This window comes from Staurois parvus, unplaced genomic scaffold, assembly GCF_062004578.1.
Source record: "Staurois parvus isolate SC_StPar_1 unplaced genomic scaffold, SC_StPar_1.0 ptg000530l, whole genome shotgun sequence".
Classification (NCBI taxonomy): Eukaryota; Metazoa; Chordata; class Amphibia; order Anura; family Ranidae; genus Staurois; species Staurois parvus.
In genome coordinates, this window is record NW_028318326.1 from 9,889,549 (window position 1) to 9,913,861 (window position 24,313).

At 40.6% G+C, this 24,313-nt stretch overlaps 1 protein-coding gene across 5 annotated transcripts in view; it reads left to right on the top strand.

The window, feature by feature from the left end:
* LOC149451626 (neurabin-1-like) overlaps positions 1-24,313 on the top strand; it is a 141,530-nt gene that overhangs the window by 80,600 nt on the left and 36,617 nt on the right. For 4 of the 5 annotated variants that reach the window (XM_089690498.1, XM_089690499.1, XM_089690500.1 and 1 more), the window contains exons 7-15: positions 2,522-2,674; positions 4,126-4,179; positions 4,888-5,117; positions 7,956-8,052; positions 11,947-12,121; positions 14,182-14,330; positions 16,310-16,640; positions 20,115-20,193; positions 23,544-23,615. In XM_089690498.1, coding sequence (XP_089546624.1) covers positions 2,522-2,674; positions 4,126-4,179; positions 4,888-5,117; positions 7,956-8,052; positions 11,947-12,121; positions 14,182-14,330; positions 16,310-16,640; positions 20,115-20,193; positions 23,544-23,615 — 1,340 coding nt within the window. The remainder of the gene's footprint in view (positions 1-2,521; positions 2,675-4,125; positions 4,180-4,887; positions 5,118-7,955; positions 8,053-11,946; positions 12,122-14,181; positions 14,331-16,309; positions 16,641-20,114; positions 20,194-23,543; positions 23,616-24,313) is intronic. The other variant, XM_089690502.1, reaches the window with a different exon arrangement.

Consider the following 24,313-nt stretch of genomic DNA (forward strand, 5'->3'; position numbering starts at 1 on the left):
TTTCAGTCACTAATTTTGATAGCATGGCTGCTGAAGCCAAATTTTGAGAGACAGACTTTGTCTCAGGGCTGGAAAGTGGACCTCCAGGATGGTGTGCCATTGTAATTAGAAGGCTTATTTCACTTGGTGTGAAATTCGTAAGTTTCCTCCTCAATGTTATGTATTTTACAGATTTTAACTTTTTTCCAGTTTGGTCTGGAGAGGTCCTTTGACTTTGTGTACCATCAAGGGACAATCTCAGTCTTGTTTGTTGGCCCTATGCAACCCCCTCTATCTCTGTAGGACCTTAACTTTGACTTGTCTGTTTTACAGCCTTCTCCCTTTTTAAATCCGAGAGCTTTTCTTGCTGCGTCTTACATGCAAGATTCTTAGCCAAAGTGAGGGCCACCAAAAATACAGAGTCTCTGAGTTGGCTGCACATTCCTTCAAGGAGCCTTTCTTGGTTTTTCACCAGGATAAGGTAGTATTGGGGCCTTAATCATCTTACCTAGAGGGGTTTCTTTCATTCATCTGAATGATGCCATGCTTTTTGTCTTTCTCCTAAGCGTTGAAAAGAGAAGGTGCTTTTAGCCACTCTTAGGTAGTTGTTAGGGCTGTCTACATTTTCCTGAAGTCTTCGGCTTTGTTTTGGCAGTCTGATTCCCTTTTTTTGTGCTGTTTGAAGGACCTCATAAGGGTTCGGCTACTTCTAAATCCACTATTTCTAGGTGGATTTGTGAGCTCATTTCTCAGGCCTATGGGATCAAGGGGTGGGTTCCTTCTTTCCAGGTTAACGCCTTTTCCACCAGATTTGTCAGTGCTTCCTGAGCCATTTAGCAAGTTTCTGTTCACGTTTGTAAGGCTGCCACCTGATCTTCACATATTTAGTTCTAGGTTTACCTCTGTGGATGTCCGTTTTCAGGTTAATGGTTTTGTTGTTGGTTTTGTAAGGGGCCTTCCCCTTTTCTGTTTGGGAATTTGGGCTTGTTGGCTTGTGATGTAAGTGTAAAGTGGTTCTAAAGCCTAAACATTTTTGTACCTTGAAGCATTCCTTGCATTAAGGTAAAAAAATGTTTATAGACATCTGTATTCCTCACGCCCCCCCCCCCCCCTCTTTCTTTCTTTCTTTCTTTCTTTCTTTCTTTCTTTCTTTCTTTCTTTCTTTCTTTCTTTCTTTCTTTCTTTCTTTCTTTCTTTCTTTCTTTCTTTCTTTCTTTCTTTCTTTCTTTCTTTCTTTCTTTCTTTCTTTCTTTCTTTCTTTCTTTCTTTCTTTCTTTCTTTCTTTCTTTCTTTCTTTCTTTCTTTCTTTCTTTCTCCCTTATTCGATCCAGTGCTGTGTTCGTCTGTGGCTCTTCTCTCCCCTCACTGCCGTGTTTTGCTGGGGCACTGGCACAATTGGCTGTCAATCAAAGCCAGTGTCGTGGGAGTGGGTGGGAGGACCCGAGTCCCATTGTCTGTAAAATCCTTCTTTTTTTTTTTTTTTTTTATTACATCATAGGACACAGAGATCCCTCCTCCCTGGCTTGTGTATCTCATTGCTTCCTACAAAACTTAGTTTAGCTGGGTGGGAATTCCTGGATATTTTTTTTTTTTTTTCCCCCTCGTCAGTGTCTGTTCACTTGTAGGTGGCAGCTTAACCCATGTAGTAATGATTAACTCCTCTGTGTCCTGTGCTTCCGAGAAAAGGATTGACATCTTTGGAAATCTGTGCAGGTAACTCCAGGTGCCAGCCTTTTAGCTAAGTAGTTACTTTAGCACATCTAAGTGACAGATGTACTAACTGCATTCAAGTTGTTGCTCATTACCACCAAAAGCAGCCAGTTTGTTGGGTATCCCAAACTTCTTCCTTTTTTTTTTTTTTTTCTTTTTTCTTTCTCTCCATTTTTTTTAGGTGTTGATTCACAGAAGCAGTTGGGGGCAAATAAAACCTCGTGGTTGAGCTCCGCTTTTACCGCGCCCAACTGCTACCCTGTTTAGCTGCAGAGGCAGTGGCCAGGAGTGTACATATGCTGTGGCCACGATGCTTTACTTCATAGCTGCGGCAGAAATTATACCCCCTGTCGCTTTCAGCGGGTTGAAGATGACCCATTCAAGTGAATAGCTCTGCAAGTGCCCCTCAACTGTGGCAATCTATGGATAAAGCAGGCAGTGAGGCACCTCACTGCCTGTCAAGTGCTTTCTGAAGAGCAGTCAAATGCTGATTGCTTTTCAGAGGCCAAGACTCGTGAGTGAGCCCTAAGAGCTCTTCGGGTAGAACTTAATACATTACAGCTTCTGTAATATACAAGCCTTGTAGATGGCTACTTACATGTTTGTGTTATGTCCTGGAATGCACTGCATTCGAAAAAGCTGTAGTACAAGTATTTTTGTGTGTGTTCAAGACCTTAACTAAATTTTGAGTAACCATGCTCTTCAGGTCAGCAATGGCAGCATTCGTATTTCTGGACAGCTGTACATTGTGAACGAACATACCAGGAAATCGTTTTTCTTTCTATACTTGTATTTATAGGTTGCATCACGTATATATTTATCTTGTCTGCAGGAAGAAGACTTTGAAGAAGAGGACGACGACGACGATGATCCTCTAGAATCCCAGTTACATGGCAGTTCTGTGGAAGTTTTTGAGCTGCCAGAAAACGACATCAGTTTCTCATTAGATATGGACACGTCACAGATGGCTTTAAAGTTTAAAGAGGTACTTGAATCTAAATATTTTTGGCATTGTGGTGTTTTTTGTTGTGTAGTTTTTTTTTTTTTTTTTTTGAATGCCTTTGTTTTAAAGGGAATGCTTGCATTGGCTTAGTTTAAGGGAATCAGATATCGTTATTTGATTAGGAGTTCTTGTTGTAGCAACTTGTGTTGCTGCTGTGTAAATGAGTTTTACTGGCAAGAACTAGCATGTGTATAAAATGCCATTAGTTATCACATTCTATTGACGGGTCCATTGCACTTAAAGTAGTTTTAAAGACTGAAGTTTTTTTAAATTTATCTTCATGCCTCGAAAATCTTCAGTATGTAGCTCCCCCCCCCCATACTTACCTGAGCCCAATCCTGCAATGTTCCCGAGAGCAGCTTCTGTCCTGGCTCACCGCCTCCTCATTGGCTCAGAGACCGCAATGGCTGATGTTCTGTGTGGTAATGTGTGTGGTTTTTTTTTTTTTTTTTTTTTTTTTTTTTTTTTATACTATATATTGCGATTTAAAAAAAAAAAAAAAAAAAGCCTATGGTCCTCACCAATATCTAGGATCGGTATCCCTATACAGTGGGGCAAAAAAGTATTTAGTCAGCCACCAATTGTCGAAGTTCTCCCACTTAAAGATGAGAGAGGCCTGTAATTGGCATCATAGGTAGACCTCAACTATGAGAGACAAAATGAGAAAAAAAATCCAGACAATCACATTGGCTGATTTGGAAAGGATTTATTTGCAAATTATGGTGGAAAATAAGTATTTGGTCACCTACAAACAGGCACGATTTTCTGGCTCTCATAGACCTGTACCTTCTTCTTTAAGGACTGCTTCTCTGTCCTGCACTCATTACCTGTATCAATGGCACCTGTTTGAACTTGTTATCAGTATAAAAGACACCTGTACACAACCTCAAACAGTCACACTCCAAACTCCACTATGGTGAAGACCAAAGAGCTGTCGAAGGACACCAGAAACAAAATTGTAGACCTGCACCAGGCTGGGAAGACTGGATCTGCAATAGGCAAGTAGCTTGGTGTGAACAAACCAACTGTGGGAGCAATAATTAGAAAATGTTGAAGAGAGAGTTTCCACTTTTTTAAAAAAAAAAAATCTTGTCATTGGTTAGTAGGAGAGGTGAAACAGGTGAGTCTTTCAAGGTTAAACTATACAAACTTTTTCTTGCTTATGTCTGCATTTGTTTTGGCTGCACTGTTTTGTAGGAAAGGCATTACTCATCAATTTTTGGCCTGCATTGGCAGTTTGTCTGTTTGCCACAAAAGTGACACTCCGATACTGTTGATACATTTTTATCTCTGGGAACAATTTTTTTCACCGCTAGATATTCTGAAGAACATTGAAATCAAAATAGGTTTAAAACTTTTAATTATCTTTTTTTTTATTGTAATACTACGAAGGTTGTACATGTAAGTTAACACAGATACTTTCTTTTCTTAAGCTGCAACTAAAGCATGCTGTCACAACTGCCGAGGTGAATCAGCTGAAAGAGAGGGTAAGTCATTTTACCATTTTATTTAGATGTTTTTTTTTTTTTTTTACATAAAAACTTTCCATTTTCAATACATGTCTTGCTAACGCTCTCTGCTGCTGTATTCAATGGAGACAGATCATGGCTGGTGGGAGGTGTACATGGCTTACTGAAAATCTCACAGCACCCTGCATCAGTGCTCTTCTTGGAACCCTCAGTCCTGATGCAAGCTGTTATGCAAATGTCAAAGTGCCTCAATGGTAGATATTGGGAGTGGGAGTCCCTAGGCAGCTGCATTTGCTTGGAGAAATCCCTAGGTAACCCCATGTGTAATTGATATCGGTAAATGATAGGGGTGGGCCAAGGACAGTAAGAAGAAAAAGGCTAGATAATGCTGGAAGTTCTCTAGGAAGGTCAGATTTTAGAGAAACTTTGTGTGCAATAAAATCAGAGTAAGCAATTTTAGTACTGGAGAATAGCCTGTGCAACTGTACAAGACTGAAGGTAAGGCAGCAGTTCAGTTTTAACTTTCTTACCTGTGGAATATGAGGCTGGGTAATATAAGAGAATAGTATAGAGAATGGGTATATTGGTGAATCCCTGCATTTGCATCTTCCACTACAAAGTCTGATGGACACAGATTTCTCCTTCATATGATGTATATAAAAATAAAAATCTTTTTACTAGAAAGAGCAGGATGTTCACTTTGGCCTGTCTTTCTTTGTTTTAAAGATAAAAGCTGCTGAGACAGAGAAATTGGATTGGGAGACAAACCGGTCAAAATATCTGCAGTCCGTAGAGGAAAACAAGGAAAAGATTAAGAAGTTGGAAACCTACTGGCTGGAGGCTCAGGCACTGTGTAAAACGGTTAATGAACATCTGAAAGAAACTCAGGAGCAGTATGACACACTGGAGAAGAAATACACAAAGGCCAAGAAATTACTGAAAGAATTTCAGCTGAAGTAAGTGGGCATCTCTGTATGATCATGTTATTTTAAATCCACATGTGTTAGATACCAATATTATAGAAGGCAAATTTATCACGGAAATGTAACTGTTCGCGAATGATGAATATAAAAATAAAAAGTGTCATCTTAATCGTACATTACAGGACAAAGCCCCTGGGTTGTTAGCTTCGTACCTAATAGATGACTGGACGCTGGCAAAGCTTTCGAGGACTCGTCCCCCTGGGCGCCTCCTCTATAACCCTACCCCAGTTCCCAGTTTTTTGCTGGTGTCCTAAGGTGATGGACCTCTTCTCCCTTGCAGTCGCTCTTAACTTGACAAGTTTAGTTTATTTTTATTTTCAAATTTTTCAATCACCTTCTCACTGTCTTCTGAATACCACAATAGAAGCAGTGCATCCAGATCAACTTGAAAGTAGGTAGTAAAGAACTGGCAACTCGTCCTTCTGAAGAATGACTTTATTACATCGGGTAGAGTGTACAGGTAAAACTGGCTTGCGTGTTTCAGCAATAAGCCTTAATCATAGCATCCGGATCAGTGCAACTGAGTGGCATTTAGAGCAACACAAGTACTCAGTTGCAGGGTACTATATAAGTTCAGGGCCATGGTCCATCCCTATGGAACCCAGACCCTGAAGACTCCTTTGGGGGCATGCTTGCCTGGACCCTATGTAGGGACCAGCGTCTTGGACATGTAAGAGAGATTACCCTGTATCTGTGACCATTGCTGTAAAAGCCCAGGGCTGATTTAGATTGTATTCAATTTACAGTGCTACCTTTTCAAACTTGGTGTTAAAATTTAGCAAGTGGCATACCTGCCAAAGGCTAATTTCATGTCACCATGTCACACTTTCTCTAACAACGAACAGTGTTACGGTAGGCTGGGAGGACATGCTCACCTCTGCTTTGTGCACACTCCTCAGCATTGATGTTCTTGATCTTTCTCGGTCTCGCGATGCTCCTTTTGGGTACAAATAGACCTGCCACATCTAAAAAGACACTCCCCATTCAAGAACAAATAGAATGGGCAATTTATACTAATTGTGTCACTCTGGAGGATTTTCACTCCTCCAAAAATTGCTGATTTCTTGCCAATACGTGGGCTGTACCACTAGTAGTTCCTGCTGTTGCAGTCCTTAAAGATTGCACTGTAACAACTGAAGATCTTCCATCATTCAAAGATTCTGCAAATAGGCAGTTTGAGAAGCTCTTTACTCTTGTAGGCCCAGCTCTGCAGCCAGCTCCCAATGCAATTATGATATACCAAAATACAACTTACTGGACTAGGGCAATTTAATGGCCAACATGATCCAGGACCACATCTTATCCAAGAAAATAAAGCCATTGCCTTCTGCCTTGATCATGTGGATGCCCAACAACATATGATGAAACAAAGTTCCAGAATAGCCCTAATCTCCATTCATATTCGCAGAACCTTATTTCTACAAGCCTGGACATCTGAAGCTGTCTGTAAAAGATGCCTCACACATATGCCTTTTTGAAGGCAGATGTCTTCTTAATGGGACACTTGACAAATTAATAAAGAGGTCATGAGGGGAAGGTCCTAATTCATCCGTGGAAGATTCCTAAACCACCTCCTTTCGTGCTTTTACCTCTTCAAGAGCACATAATCAATTTATGAGGTTTGGAGGGCTAGGCTTTGGGGGGGGACATCTGTTTACCACTCTTTGGGTCATAATCATCCCAGACCTTTCGGGTTCATTCCATGGTTTCAAAAGGGTATAGTTCAAAATCCTACCCTTATAACCGCTTTCTTCGCTCAGATAATCTCAAAACTGCCAAAGGTCAGTTAGATTTCCAGAATGCCATGAGCCATCTCTTATCCCAGGGAGTGATTGTGCCAGTACCTTCACAAGACAGATTCAAAGGATTCTATTCAAACCTCTTCATGGTACCAACAAGGGTATTTGGCCCATTCTGGGCTTGAATTCTTTCAAATGTTAAAATTTTTTGTTTTGAATTCACAAGGCTAGTTATCTAGACAGTGAAATACCTGGCATCCGTGGACATTCAAGATGCCTATTTATATGTTCCCATTTATCCAACCGTATCAGTGTTTTGCGATTCAGTGCAGTTTTTAGTTTGTCACATGTCCTTTTAGCCTATCCTCTGCTCTGAGTACTGACAAAGGTCTTGGCTCCTCTTCTTGCCCTACTAGGAGCTTGGGGCATCCAGGTCACAGGTTATCTAGTCGACCTTCTCCTGAAGGACTCCTTTTCTCTGCAGTCATATGCCAACGACCACTGGACAATTCAGATTCTCCAGGTATTCAGCTGGGTCACGAGCTCTCAAAAATCTGCTCTCCTGTTATTTCCCCACCTGGAATATTTGGGTCTTATCCTGGATCCAAGCAAAGGTTCTCAGCACTCTTGCTCAGGAACTAAGGTCAAAAATAAATCCCTCTGTGAGATTCTTCATGAGAGCTCAAGGCTTCTTTGTAGCCTCCTTCAAGGCTGTTTCATTTTCTCAATTCCGTATGAGGCTGCTCCAGCAAAACATCTTGTAGATGGAACAAACCTCGGCTTACCCATGCTGCTCTCCAGCCAAGCAAGGAATTCTTTAGCTTTGACAGGGAAGTCCATCTTTCCTTATTGGAAAGTGTTAACCAGATACCAGTCTTTCAGGCTGAGGAGTGTTTCAGTCCTTCACAATTCAGGGAACTTGCTCACTTTCACCAAAGATGTACACATTTTCCACTTAAGGTTAACTTTGAAAAACGTGAATTTGGATGAAATTTGTGTGTATCTTCAGTGAAAACTGATTAATAGGCCTATTAGTTTGTTGCTTTTGATATTGTTTTCATTTGACTTTTAGAGAAATAGAATTTCAGAAGAGAGAGGAGGAGCACCAAGAGCTCTTAAAAGAAAAGGACAGACGGCATACCGAACAAATGAATTTGCTGCAAGCAAGAGTAAGTGTTTTTTTGTTATTTTTTTATAATACATTGTAAGCAGTAGCTTATAGATCAGAAATTAATTGCAATTCCTGGTTGATTTACTAAAACTGAAGAGTGAATAATCTGTTGCTGCTCTGCATAGAAACCAATCGGCTTCCGGGTTTCATTGCCAAAGCTTAATTGAACAAGCTGCAGTTATTATTATTATTATTGTACAGTATTTATATAGCGCCAAAAGGTTTGCTCAGCGCTGTAAATTATAGTGGGGGACAGTACATGAGACAATACAGTAACAAAACAATACACGAAGGGTTCGAGGGCCCTGCTCTTTCGAGCTTACGATCTAGGAAGTTAGAAGCTGATTGGCTACCATACACAGCTGCACCAGATTCTGAGTGCTCCAGTTTTAGTAAATCTCCCTAAAGGTGTTCAAAGCTGAGTTTCAGGCAGATAAGTGTACTTTCACATAAAGTTGCCTTCATACGTCTTGTTTAGTTTCCTGACCTAAAGTTACCAGCCTCCCCCACCCCAGATATATACTTACCTGCATCGCATAGTGGGGTATAGCCTGTAGATAAAATCTTCTTGTTGATTTTACCCTAAAGTGGTTCAACTTTTGCAGTCAAATTTTGAGAAATCCCCACTAAATGTTTGTTCCATTCACGTAGCATAATTGACTTTCTTAATATTTCATGCCTTTTTTAGATGTTTTTTAGGAAAAGGTGTCATGGCTGACAGCATACACTTCTAAACAAGTTCAGAGCGCGTCTGTTCGTCTGTCCCAGTAGAAAGGCTTGGGGCAGGCTGAGCTTCCTGGAACTACACTTCATCAGAGCACTACAAATTAGAAAAGCTATTTAATTAATTTTTACTATTCAAACCAGACTCCCCATCCATCCATATCCATTTTTTATTTTGCTGAGAAATCACTTTGAAAAACACACCCCTAGCATTTTTGGCCGCAGCCGTTTTGAGTAAGGGCAGATGATTCTTGTAACATTTACTTCCTGGAGTCGATCTGCCCATAGCTCAGGCATGCAGGCAGGAGGTGTGCTTAGCTGAGAAAAACCCTCCTCTCCTCCTAAAAACTCCTGGAATCTGACATAATTTGCCTAGGTATTGAAACCAGGACGTAACTGAAGAAATGGAATAAAAAAAAAAGTAAATATGATATACTTTCCTAACTTTTTTTTTTTTATTTACTAATGCTAACTGCAAAAGGGTAAAAATAGTCAGTTAATTGAGAGAGTGAAGTTCCTCTTTAACAAACCGTGAAGAAGGCAAGTGTCTAAACCTCTAATCCTTTGATAGGACAGACGGTATTCACATGTAATTTACAACTGCTGGCACGCTACAGACGGGGTTAGTTGTGGCAAACAAAGCTCCTCAGCTCCTTCAGAAAACCAAACCAAGTAGGATTTTTTTTTTCAAGTGTTGGAGTTATCAAAAAAGAACAAATAAAATGCTAGGCAGCCAATTTTAGATATAGATTTTTTTTTTCTATTAAAGAGGTATTAAACCCAAAAGCATTATCTTGCAGCTTAGCAATCCTTATTGCTTTTTACTTTTTTTTTTTTCTGGGCTCCCCCCCCCCCCCCCCCCCCCCCCACCTCTGTTTTCATCTGGTTTTTTGACTAGTAACACACCTCCTGTATTAAGATGGCCAATTCAATGTTTGGATCCCCCCCCATCCACACATTCAGGGTTGATGGGGTATTCGCTACTACTGAGTTACTCTGTTCTGACAGTTTCTTGCTATCAGACCACACTGATCTAGGTGGTGGCTCTGATCAAGTAGCACTTATCCAACAAAATGTTTGTTTGTACAGAAGTAGTTCAGAGATGGATTTCTGTAAAACCAGGCTGCCCATACATGGATCAAAATTTGTCCGGTTCAGCAATTTTGATCCATTTGTGGCCGCCTTTAGAGTGCTCATACTCTGGATGAACAAGCAACAGAGACCTTTTGGACAGCAGCATTGTTAATCTGGGAATGGAGAGTGTTAGCTGGAGTTTGGCTTCAATTTATTAGATGTACTAGCAGATTTAAATGCAGTTACAGCAAACTGGGTTTGGGGGGGGGGGGTTGGTTTTTTTTTTGTTGTTGTTTTTGTCAGTGGTAAATGGTGTGTGTAAACCCTCTAACTCAGGGGTATTGAATTAAAATCCCACTGAGGTCCAGTCATTACAATTTTCATCCAGCAGAGGTCCAAGTCTCCTGTTTGTGCTATGACTCAGATCATTCATGTCACAGCCCCAACCTTTTGCATTACAGTTTCCCCTTTACATCAGTGTTATTAGTGCTCCCCTTTACATTACAGCCCACTTAACGTCACAGTCCCCTTTTACAACACAGCTATTCTTTTTAAATCGCAGAACCCCCTCTTTACATCACCGCACCCCCCCCATCTTTAAAATATAGCCCCCTTTACATTACAGTGCCCCCTCTTTACATCACAGCACCCTCTTTACATCACAGCACCCTCTTTACATCACAGCACCCTCTTTACATCACAGCACCCTCTTTTACTTCATTGTCCTCTCCCCCCTTCACATCACAGCCGCCTTCCTTACTTACACAGACCCCTCCGCTTTACATCAGTGCCTTTAATCCCTACTTCACATCACAGTCCCCCTTCCCTGCACAACAGTGTCCTCTGTCACCCCTTCACATCACTGCACCCCAGTCCTCTTTACAGCCCCCACCTTACTTGCATCCTAGTCAATTTCACTCCCCTCCTTACACGCATCCTAGTCCCTTTCACACCCCCCCCCCCCCCTTTACTTGCATCCTAGTCCCTTTCACCCCCCTCTTGCTTGCATCCTAGTCACTTTCACACCCTCTTTACTTGCACCGCAGTCCCCTTCACTGCCCCCCTTCTTTGCACCCCAGTCCCCTATACTGCCCCCCTTCTTTGCAGCCCAGTCCCCTTTACAGTCCCCCTTCTTTGCACCCCAATCCCATTTACCAACCCAAAAGCAAAGATTTATTAATTGCAGCTTACCAGTTCTCAGATATGATGGCTGCATTCATGTGTGTGTTTTTTGCTTTCTTTTGCTTGTTTTTACCTGGTGATCTAGCCAGTGAGTGGTGTGTGTTTGTGTTTTTTTTTTTTTTCCCAACTGAACAAGCTGTCTTGTGATTTTAGCCATTAGAGCAGGGGTCTTCAAACTTTTTAAACAGGGGGCCAGTTCACAGACCATCACACTGTTGGTGGGCCGGACTATCATTTGAAAAAAATATGAACATATTCCTATGCACACCGCACATATCTTATTTGTAGTGCAAAAAAAACAATACATTATTAAAAATGTACTGCACTGGACGCTGCACTGCACCGGATGTCGTACCACACAGAACACCTCGTAACTAATATATTAGAATGCATTGGTGACCGGGGTTTGCATAAAACTGTGAGGAAACGTCCCACGAGGTGTTCGGTGAAAATACATACTGTATGAATTCTTCAATAATGCTTTGTTTTATTGCAGTCTGTATATCACTGCAGCCTCTTTGAAAAGTTTTAGGCTTCAGTCATCCTGGGGCTAAGCACTACATGCACCATTCAGCAGTCCATTGCCAGAGTCTGCGGCAAGCAGAGTTACTATCTTAAGCTTTATAGAATGGTGGTTGGGGATGGGACTTCGTGGTGACTTGGACAAGTCAAAGCTCAGTATACAGTCTATGCCTGACATCTATGCGTACCACAAGAATACATAAATTACTGTGAAGTTTTTCAAAGGTACTTGCAGGAACCATCGGAGTAAAATTGTTAACTTAGCTAGGTTTTAGAACCAGTTGATTTGAGTAGTCTCGCAATTTACCTGGTACTGTTGACATTCTTCCATGAACATCCTGCATATGTCTAATCTGTCTCAGTGAGATTATATAACAAAGGTTTTTACTAGATTTCAGATCTCGAGAGAAGACTTGGTGCATATGAGCAAACATTGCAGGTGGTCCCCCACAAAAAACATGATGATTGTAATCAAAATGGTGAGGAAAATGCAGGCGCAGCTGCAGAGGAGACCTCAGAAGATATGGAGACAGAGGGCTTTACGCTTCTAGAAAGTTCTGTGTCCGGTAACTGATTTTCTTTAATTCTTAACAAGAGTATTATACGGGTATGTATTAAAGAACATACCACCTTTCATTATGAAGACTGTTAAAAATTTAGCAAAATTAAAAAAATAATTTGATGTGGTCTTTTCAAAGCTTATTTGGAGCATTTATGTGTTCCTCTGTATTGACCAAATGGAAGCTTTGTTAGATGTTTAAGGAATACAGAATTGCTGACTTCCAGTCATGAGAGAAATACACTGGTCAGCCATAATTTTAGGACCACTGACCGGTTAAGTGAATAACATTGATTATCTCATTACACTGGTATCTGACCGTCGGTGGGTTATATTAGGCAGTGGGATATATTAGGCAGCAAGTAAACATTTACTCACTGAAGTTGATGTGTTGAAAGCAGAAAAAATGGGCATAGCAGAAAAAATGGGCATAGCAGCTTGTTGTGTATGGGCTTGTGTAGCCGCCGACTAGTTAAGGTGCCCATGCTGACCCGTGCCCACAGTCAAAAGTGCCTACACTGGGCACGTGAGCATCAGAACTGGATGCGATGGAGCAATGGAACAAGGTGGCTTGGCCTGATGCATAACATTTTCCTTTGCATCATGTGGATGGCAAGGTGCATATGTGTCGCTTACCCGAGGAAGGGATAGCACCAGGAGGCAGTATGGGAAGCCAGCAGAGGCAGTGCGATGTTTTGGCCAATGTTCTCCTGGGAAACCTTTGGTCTTGCCAATCATATGAACGTTACCTGAAGTGTACCATCTACCTAAACATTGTTCTTTACCAAGTACACCCCTTCATGGAAAGGTATTCCATGAGGGAAGTATCCTCTTTCTGCAGGATAATGCACTCTGTCACACTGCAAAAATGGTTCAGTAATGGTTTGAGGAACACAACAAGTTCGGGGTGTTGACTTGGCTGCCAAATTTCCAGATCTCAATCCAGTTCAGCATCTGAAGGATGTGTTGGAAAAAACAGTCCCATTTCACTGTGCTACTTTTAGGGCTTAAAGGATCTGCTGCTGACAGCTTGATGCCAGATATCTCAGCATACCTTCAGAGGTCTAGTGGCATCCATGTCTCTGTGTTGAGGCTGTTTTGGTAGCAAAAAAGTGACCTACTCAATTTTAGGTGGGTGGTCATAAAGTTATGGCTGATTGGTGTATAGGAACTGCCACTGCTGCAAAAAAATGTTTCTCTGCTATTCTACCAATCTTTTGGATTCCGTACATTGAGTCACTATCTTGGAACAATTCTGAAGATCTGAAATTGATTTCCGAATGCTTGGTGTAGGTCCGTGCCTCAGAATACTGAAGCTAGAGAAGGCAGGCTACTAGCATTTTCCAGGAGGTCATCCATAGCAGTCCTGATATTTTACTTTTCTTGAAAGCTTGCAAAATATATATATTTTTTTCCCGTTCTGTTGAATTAAAACCTGGAATCAAAATGATATTTTGGGGGCTTTGTGCCTTGTAATGGTACACAACATGCCTATGACTTTAAAGGTGCAAGAACACCCTCAATTTTTTTTTTTTTTTTTTCTAGCAGTGTTAGTATCTCCCTTTTTTTTTTTTTTTTTTTTTTTTTATAAGCTTTTTGAAGTCCCTGTAAAGCAGAGCTCTGACTAGGATAGGAAAAAGCAGCACAAGAAGCCAATTAGTCGTGCTGTAGTGGAGGGAGCATGCGAATATGATGAGAGAGCAGAGTGAGACAGATGTCAGTCCACTACCTTTCTTTTCACGGTCCACTAAAAGGCTAAGGAGTGCAAAGGAGACCAAAATATGAAGCCCAAAAATACAAAGGTACATTTATTTTTGCAACATTGTCACAGCTCTGTTATTCACTTTTGTTTGATGCTGAAGGGTTTTTTTTTTTTTTTCCCTACAATGTGACTCTTTGAGCTTTGTATTTTGATTGACGTAGAGGGTAAACGGGTTGCACTTGATTCATAATGTGTTTACTGTTGGTTTGAGGCAACACGTGAAGACACGGCATACACAGTGATTAAACCTGAATAAAACAATGTGTGTATTAGACTTAACGCAAAGTCTGTGTCCTCTGCTTTAGATTTTGATGCATGTGTGGGAGAGATCCAACGCTTGGACACCAGCGCGCACAAAGCCAAAGCTCAGCTTGCACTTAAAGTGAAACGCCAGCGACCATCCCGGCACAAAATGAAAGAGCCTTTGACTGCTGAGAGAACCCAAAATACAGAGGTATGTACTAGAATTTCCATTTGATTTAAGAGCGACTAAACTTTCAAGATTCTTTCCTACGCCAGTTTTCACAGCTCTTACTGTGAAGAAATCTTTCCATGTTTGGAGATTACATTTATTTTCCTCCAGTCGTAAAGAGTACCTTTGTCCTCTGTGATGATGGGTTGATCGTATCCCCCCTTAATCTCCTCTTCTCAAGAGATTATAAATTCAGTTCCTCTAATCTTTCTTCATAGCTGAGCTCCTCCATGCCTCTTACTAGTTTGGTTGTCCTTCTCTGTACTTTCACCAGTTCCCCAATGTTCTTTTTGTGAATTGGTGCCCAAAATTGAACTGCATATTCTAGATGAGGTGTTACTAATGATTTGTACAGGGGTAATATGTCTCTCTCTCTGGAGTCTATACCTCTTTTTTAATACAAGAGAGGAATTTGCTCGCTTTAGAAACCGCAGCTTGGCATTGCATGCCATTTAGTTTGTGATCTACCAGAACTCCCAGATCCTTCTCCACCATTGATTCCCCCAGTTGTACTCCCCCTATTAGGTATGATGCATGCATATTCTTAGCCCCCAAGTGCAGAACCTTACATTTATCAACATTAAACCTCATTTGCCACATAGTTGTCCAATTACACAGTGCATTGAGGTCGGCTTGTAAGTTGAAGACATCCTGTCCACTGCACAGCTTGGTGTTCTCTGCAAAGATTGAAACAGTGTTTATAATCCCAGACCCTATATGGTTTATAAATATATTAAAAAGTAAGGGAACCTTGGGGTACACCACTGACAACATTAGACCATTCAGAGTATGAATCGTTAACCACTACTCACTCTGAATACGATCTTTTAGCCAGTTTTCATCCATTTACATACGGATTTTTCCAAGCCTGTAAACTTTACCTTACAAATTAGCCGTGTGTGGGGAACTGTGTCAAACGCTGTTGCAAAATCCAAGTATACCACGTCCACCGCCACCCCCCTGTCCAAGGTTTTGCTCACCTCCTCCTATAAAAAGAAATCAGATTTATTTGACAACTTCTGTCTTTCATGAATCCATGCTGTCTGTTGCTTAAAATTTTTTTTTGCAGCAAGAACTCATCTATGTGATCTTTTATTCAACTCTCCAGTATCTTCCCAACTATAGAGTTAAACTAACAGGTCTATAATTACTTGGTAAAGATTGTGGCCCCTTTTTTAATATAGGCACCACATCGGCCTTACATCAATCCAGTGGTATTACTTAGTAACTTAGTTTAGTAACACTTTAATGCCACACCATTTCCAGCACGCTGGTTATTTTCATTAATTTAAATAATGTTGTAACATAATACTTGTGTATGAGGCTTATACATTTGAAAGGTTGATTTCATGGCACAATTTAAATATTTAATTCTAGTACGTATACAGATCTTTATTACACAGGTTAGTCAGAATAGGTGTTAGGAGAGAGAATGGGACATTTTTTAAGATTAGTTAGGTTTATCCTGAAATTCTACTTTGAGGATGTAGCTGGTGTAATGTAGATTTGTATGACAGACAAAAATGGTGATAGTGGTAATCATGGGCCCTCACAAACATGGGCCTGCAAGCTGTTGTGTATCTTTTTGAAGATTTATTAGTGGACAGCAAACAAAGCTACAGTCTAGGAACTGCAAACCGTGCTAACCTGATACCTTTTTTTTTTTTTTTTTAAATGCAGGTTTTACCAATATATTTTGTCCCAGAATAGATTGCTTACGTAAATATAGTTACAATTAAAAGTTACAATAGAAGTCTGCCAGTGCAATTTATTTTTTCAACTAGTCAAATTCACACATCCAAAAAGAATGTGTGCGTGTGTATATATTATATATAGTAAAGAATTGGTACTAGCACACTGTTGTGGGCAAAGGCCTGGGTGTGCTAAAGAAAAAAATGCGTGTGTATGTTTGTATGTTATTGCTGTGGGTAGGATTATTTCCCTTTTAATTCATTCTACAGGAGGAAGATACTGAAGATGCAATTCTGGCAGAGGCCATGAGCCCTTGTGAGAAAGTAAGAGAAGAGACAGAAGAGCGGCTGGTGTTGGCAGCTGCCCAAGATGACGATCAAAGGACTGCCAAGTCTCGAGCGGCAGAGAGTTTAGGTACTCTCCTGGAGTCAATCCCCTCCATTTCCACTTCCTCCTCCCCAACCCACAGGACTAACACTGAAACCATTCTAACCTCCAGTCAGTCTCCCACTGAGGAAGAGCTAGCTCAGAGTTCCTCAGGTGGATACACTAGGAATACCAAAGTGAGAGAATCTAAAGGCAAAGGCAAAGTCGCCAAAGGTAAGCTTAGGTATTTAAGTCTGTGTACAGAAAAAACGAAATTGCAATAAGATCTGAATAGAGAAATTAGTGATAATCACAGATTTTTTTTTTTTTCTGGTTTAAGGTCAGAGGATATCTACTGAAGTGTAAGAGTATGCAGCTTGTATCAGGAGGCAGCTCTGTACTACAGAGTTTCATTGTTTCCATGTGCAGAACAAAATACTTCAGTGCTTTGTTTATCCACCATAGAAACTGCTCAGTCAAAGCATATCTGGCTGAACTTCAGGTCGTATGACAGTCCACAGAGGCATGTCTCATGTACTTCTCTGCTGTGCCCTGGTACAAGAGATGAAATACAGATTTTACAGCAGACTATATTCAAATATATTTATAGTATTTGGCGGGTTCAGCACTATTAAGGGTAGCGAATTAAAAGAAGACTTAAAACCTAAGTTTGTCCTTTTTTCTGCCATAAAATAAAGTGGGTGCATGTACTATTTGTTTCAAGTAGCTGAATGCATGTGCTGCAAAGTAAGTGTAATATATACAATAAATGGCCCATTAACACTTAATAACTCTGCTAACAGGTTTTCATTTATTGGCTCCCTTACTAATCAGAATGTCAAAGTCTCATTTTCCTAAAATAGGCAGTATTTAAGAGTGAGCATACTTTATTTGCTTAGTTAAAAAGAAACAGTGCTGTCATTTTTAATCCTGAGTAGAGTGCTGCCATTTTAATCCTGAGTAGATTTCCAAGGGTTGAGTCAGCCTGTAGATTATCATACCTTTCTTAGGTTTCAGCAGCAAGATCTTCCTAGCCTCAAGATTTCTGGCATAATGAGCACCAAGTCTGGGTGAAGTTAAAGTGGAATTCTGCCTAACACAAAATATGCTTAAAAATGCTCCCCCCCCCCCCCCCCCTCAGCTTGCCTACCCTATACAAAAAGATCTGTGTACTTGCCTTTTTTTCATTCCCCCCTGGTCTGATCATGTGATCTATGTCCTTGTGTCAGGAAGGCATCAACAACATCTGGGAATTCCCAGAGTGATGTCACCAATAGTCTCTTATAGCCCAGGCGTTGTTGGTGCTCCCTCCTCTCCTGTGCACCTGCATGACAGGGGAGCCAGGGCTGCGGGATTACATGACCAGAAGGAATGGGGAGGAAAGATAGGGATACACACACCTTCTCTTATTTTTTTTTTTTTTTTTTTTATTACTTAGGTTAGGCAGAATAGGTAGCAGGGGTGTGTTAGGCCGGATTTCCACTTTAAGCTCGCTGTACATGTAGTGCATTTTGTCTGGTTCCTAATGAAGGAAGGAGAGATGGAGAGATTAATCTATCCTTCCGTGCTGTTTTATTGTGTATGGAGAAATCAGGTGATTCCTCTACTTCAACCCACAGGGCAGAACAAGAGAAATCCTGTAGTATATCACCAACTTTAAATGATTACCTGGAGAGGCCTGTGACATCACGTTTAGCAGCCTTCTGGGAAACCTCAGGATTCAGAATACATTTGCATTAGGGGGGCTGTTAAGAGGTTGGGGCTAGTTTAGTGCAATATCCACTTAAGGTTTGTTTTGTGACTGCCAAGTTCTATTTATTTGTTTCAATATCAACTTGAAATGAAAGCAACTGGAACATGGACTGTTTGATAGAAAGAGGGCCGGTCCCATCTAGGAGTCCATGTAGCCAGAGCATCATAAAATTGACATTTGGGACCAACATTTCTTGGATTTCTTTATTTGTGTATGTACGTTCTGCATTAACCTGTTCCCACCTTGTTATAGACATAACCTGAATAAGCAACAGATCTCCACCAGAACACAGGTTGGGTGAATCCAAAACTCCCATGTTTCAGCATCTTCTACATAAGACGTTTTCATTCTACTGCTGTCTTCTTAATGTCAGAGCAGTTTTTACTAGCAATCTGTAGACAATTTGTCTATTTCTGACCATGTGGTTGTAGGAAAGTCTTGTCTGGATTGCAAATACAGGCGTACCTTGGTTTACGAACGCCTCGGTTAACTTAATTTTCGGTTTACGAATGAAAATCCATTGAAAATAATGCCTCGTGTGACGAGCGCGGCGTCGGAACCCAGTCCTTCTCACCAAACTCGTGACCGAAGGACTAGCCAATCTAAAGCCACGATGTCACGTGCGTAACAATGCCACGCCCAGCTGCACCCTGCACAAAGATTTTCCAGCTAATGGACTACAATCGGTGTACCTGCAGCCTGGACGCGATTGTTACTGGGTCAGGTTAAATACGCAATTAACCCTTCACACTGTCACCACCTCCTTTTTGTACAGAGAAAAAGGAATCTCCGCAATACACTAGGATGATTGGTTACTCGTCGGTATACCGCTATTTCCAGAGACAGGTTATACAGAGGGTTAAACACTCATAGTAGCGCTCTTCAGCGGCAGGGATTCGTAAGTCACATTAAAGGGCTATAGAAACAGTTCAACACTTTCAGAAAGTAGGATTTATTACTAAAAGGTCAAAAGGGTACAGTAGAAATATTTACAGAAAAAAGATGTAGCACATATATATATATATATATATATATATATATATATATATATATATATATATATATATTACACAGATAACAGAAGTTTAAAGGGTTAAAGTGCTTGCCAATCAGCCTTTGGGTTAAGCAGTTTCAAGTCTTATGAACTCCAGGATGATTTGCTTTCTTGTCTCTACTGCTAGTTTTGTTGGGGCATGGCAAGAGATTCTGCTTTCTCTCGGTCTGCTAGATGTTAGAACGCAGACGGTCCTCACTTCTCTGACTACACACAAAGCATAACAGCTTCTTTTCTACAAAAATCAATTGGTATCTTCTTACAATAGACGATACCAAAATGTAGAAGTTTGGAGCAAAATGGAGAACCGCACCTCTCCCTGTGGGCATGATTTTGACACCTCGGTTTACTAATTTTTTTTCGTAAGACGAAGCGTTTATAGGGTCGGCATCGTGCCTTTTAAAGTGCACTTTATAAAGCGTTTTGAGCAGAAGACCCTTTTTTTTTTTTTTTTTTTCTTTTTTTTTTTTTTTTTTCTGACCTCTGGAACGGATTAATTGGTTTTCAATGCATTTATTTTTTTAATCGTGTACAGTGTTTATGCCTTTTAAAGTGCACTTTATAAAGTAATATGAAGTGTTTATAGCGCAGGCCCCGTGCATTTAAAGTGCACTTTATAAAGGAGTTTTGAACAGATAAGACCTCCGGAATGGATTAATTGGTTTCAATGCATTCCTATGGGAAACCGCGGTTCGGTTTATGAATTTTTTCACAATACGAAACGTCCCGCAGAACTCATTAAATTTGTAAACCGAGGTACGCCTGTAATCAGTTGTACAGAGTAGGGAAGGTGTTGACTTGAGTAGTATTTGGATGACCCATCTGTTCTTATGCAGAAATAATTTCTATTCTGGTGTTTTGCTGTCAGTTTTGTTCATATAAGCTTTGTTTGATCACATAGAGGAGAAGAGAAGTGATGACAAAACCACTGATGCAAATGAAGCCACTGGGAAGCACAGGAGGAGGTTTCCTGATTTTGGGTAAGTGTTCCTGAGCCCCTTATTCTTGTGATTCCAGTTTTATCATACTAAAGAAGTGTTTTACTGAACTTCACATACATTTTCCTTTTAAGTTTGTGAACTGTTTGTAGTAGTAGCTTAGTACAAGTAAGGCATCTTGACAAAGTAAGGGGGGTTATAAGCTCTTCTTCCTTTTTTTTTTTTTTTTTTTTTTTTTTTTTTTTTTGCCATCTGTGTCTTATAGGCAAAACCGGAAGTAAGAGGAAATCCCTCAAAAGTGAGGGAATCCTTAGTTGTCAGCAGAACTAGTGTCCCCCTTGGGTGATTTCCCCTCTTTTACTGTTCTGGGGACAGCCCACAATTTGGGATGTTCTTTCACATTCATTTTAGTTTATAACTGTAAACAGAACAAAGAGAGGTTGATGGGGGCACAGACAGCAATAAGAAGTGCCTTTACTATTCAATAATGATCAGGATAGCTCATCGGTTAGCACCAGTGTTTTGCCGCACATGTGTTCTGGAAAAGGATTCCACCGTCGCCTTCTCCTTTTTTTATTTATTTATTTTTGTTTCCCCCTCTGCCAGATGTACATGGTGTTCCTCCAAAAGTCAAAATGTAACTTACTAGGTTAACTTGTGTCTGCCCAAATTGTCCTTGAAATCTGTCTGCTTTTGTGACAGGAAAACTTGACTAATGTAGATATAAACCCAAACTGGAAAATGTAGTTTGCTAAGGCACTGTGTGTGATGGTGATAGCACAGGAGCTCATTTGGGAGACAGTTGTCATCCCATAAACGAGAAGTGCCTGAAAGAGTACTTCATAGTAGAATAAAAAGGGAAATTCCTTTTTTGAAAGCTGTAGTTTTAGGGGGATTAATGCACAATTTTCAAAATTATGTTAACACGAATGTGAGATTTTAGTATTTGGGTTTTGACTTGCTTTAGGTAACACTGATCCAAGGAATGTATAAAGTAAAGTACATTAGGCAAGTTATGATCTTGGTGGTCTATAAAAAAAGGTGGAATATACAGGTTAAACTCGAAAAATTAGAATATCGTGCAAAAGTTCATTTATTTCAGTAATGCAACTTAAAAGGTGAAGCTAATATATGAGATTGACTCATTACATGCAAAGCAAGATAGTTCAAGCCATGATTTGTCATAATTGTGATGATTATGGCTTACAGCTCATGAAAACCCCAAATCCACAATCTCAGAAAATTAGAATATTACATGCAATCAATAAAACAAGGATTGTACATAGAACAATATCGGACCTCTGAAAAGCATACGCATGCATATGTACTTGGTTTGGGCCCCTTTTGCAGCAATTACTGGCATGAAAGCTATCAGCCTGTGGCACTGCTGAGGTGTTATGGAAGACCAGGATGCTTCAATAGCGGCCTTCAGCTCTTCTGCATTGTTCGGTCTCATGTGTCTCATCTTTCTCTTGGCAATGCCCCATAGATTCTCTATGGGGTTCAGGTCAGGCGAGTTTGCTGGCCAATCAAGCACAGTAATCACACGGTCATTGAACCAGGTTTTTGTGCTTTTGGCAGTGTGGGCAGGTGCCAAGTCCTGCTGGAAAGTGAAGTCAGCATCCCCATAAAGCTCGTCTGCGGAAGGAAGCATGAAGTGCTCCAAAATCTCCTGGTAGACGGCTGCGTTGACCCTGGACTTAATGAAGCACAGTGGACCAACACCAGCAGATGACATGGCTCCCCAAATCAACACAGACTGTGGAAACTTCACACTGGACTTCAAGCATCTTGCAGTGTGTGCCTCTCCATTCTTCCTCCATACTCTGGGTCCTTGGTTTCCAAATGAGATGCAAAAGTTGCTCTCATCAGAAAAGAGGACTTCGGACCACTGAGCAACAGGCCAGGTCTGTTTTTCTTTAGCCCAGGTAAGACTCTTCTGACGTTTGTTGTTCAGGAGCGGCTTGACGAGAGGAATACGACATTTGAAGCCCATGTCCAGGATCCGTCTGTGTGTGGTAGCTATTGATGCACTGACTCCAGCCTCAGTCCACTCCTTGTGAAAGTCCCCCACACTTTTGAATGGCCTTTTCCTGACAATCCTCTCCAGGCTGCGGTCATCCCTGCTGCTTGTGCACCTTTTTCTTCCACACTTTTCCCTTCCACATAACTTTCTATTAATGTGCTTTGCAAAAGAAGTTGGATGTTCCCAAAGTGCTGTATCAATTACCTTTTGAGGCTTTCCCTCCTTCTGGAGGGTGTCAATGATGGTTTTCTGCACAACTGTCAGGTCAGCAGTCTTTCCCATGATTGTGATTCCTACTGAACCAGACTGAGAGACCATTTAAAGGCTCAGGAACCCTTTGCAGGTGTTATGGCTTAATTAGCTGATTAGAGTGGGACACTTTGAGCCTAGAATATTGCACCTTTTCACAATATTCTAATTTTCTGAGATTGTGGATTTGGGGTTTACATGAGCTGTAAGCCATAATCATCACAATTATGACAAATCACGGCTTGAACTATCTTGCTTTGCATGTAATGAGTCTATCTCATGTATTAGTTTCACCTTTTAAGTTGCATTACTGAAATAAATGAACTTTTGCACGATATTCTAATTTTTCGAGTTTCACCTGTAAGGAATAAGAGAAACATATGGTTTGAAACAGACAAGGCACACTTTATTTAAAAAAAAAGTGAATTCTCTAAAACTTTGAGTTTTACGAAGAATATTTTTGAACCACTCTCAAAAATTTCAGTCACCAACCTTAAGTCTCCAAATCCTTTTTTAATAACGTGTGTGTGTGTGTATGTGTGTATACATAAATACACACATATCTATTGGTATGCATTAACAGATGGGAAAAGCATATATATAGCTGCCTTCTATTAAAGTGAGTGAACAGCATTACATGACCCCAGGATCACACCGAGGATACATTTAAACATCCATGTCCCTTTTTTTTTTTTTTTTTTTTTTTTTTTTTTTTTTTTTTTACATCTATGCGAGTACTTTCTTAACCATTATGTAGACTGTGTGGGGTCCCCTCAGACATGGAGGGAAAAGCTCTGTTGGGTGTATGGTGTCCCCACCTAATATTGCCATAGCCCCCCTGCCATCCATATTTGTTCTTACCTTTTTATGTCACATCGTGTGATACCTCCCCTGACTAGGCATGGCATACATATTTCCATGATGCTGTTTTGCTTCCAATGCCACATGAGGCCTTCCTGAATATCTCCGCAATTCATACTGTGATGGTTGTCACCTGACTTGTATAGTGTTTTTTTATTTGTTGTATCGATTTTCAGTTGTTCTTTTTTTATTTTTCTGGTTTCCCTCCTATGTCCTTTCTACTGGAAAAATGTATAATTCATTTGTTTTTTTTTAGGGGACTGCGAAAGTCTGGAGGCAAAGGCAAAAAACAGGACAGAGATAGCCAGAGAGGATCCTTGGACAGTCGGTAAATGATTGGTTTGTTTTTTGCTTGTGTGTTTTTTTTGTACGTGCTACAGAAAATTCCAGGTATTTGCACCTTTTAGGACATTTAATTTCACCTCTTACAACTTTAAGACTTCAGATTTCTGTACGATTCATTTACTATAAGATGACCTGCAGCCTACTAGCTGTTGATGACCTAAAATCATAGAATATCAGGTCTATAATTATCCATTTATCCAAAACTTTGCAAAGCGCTTTAGAAAAGAAAGGGAGACAGTGTAGTTATCATACAGTTCAAAATGAGAGGGTTAGGGGGACCTGCTTACGGGAGCTTATTTTCCGTTGCAAGAAGTGCAGAGATTTGATAACACAAGGTCAAGGATGTTGCAGTCACAGTGAGTAGGAATGTGTATCTATGGTGTTAAGTCAAAAAATGAGGTTAGTTGGTAGAGATTTTGAGCTGTCGCTGGGGTATTCGCATTAACAGGGATGTTGAAGTCACCAAGAATGATAGTGGGTATTTCAGAGGAGAGAAAGTAGGGTAGCCAGGCAAAGAAGTTGTCAAGAAGGCATGACACAGGCCAAACTGGGGCAATTCTCTGAGGACCTGAAGTACAAAGACAAATGCAGATAGATTCAAATGAGGAGAGGGATAGAGAGGGAGTTGAAGGAAGAACTTGGAAAGCAATTTGCAGAGATAGGATTCCAGCTCCACCCCAT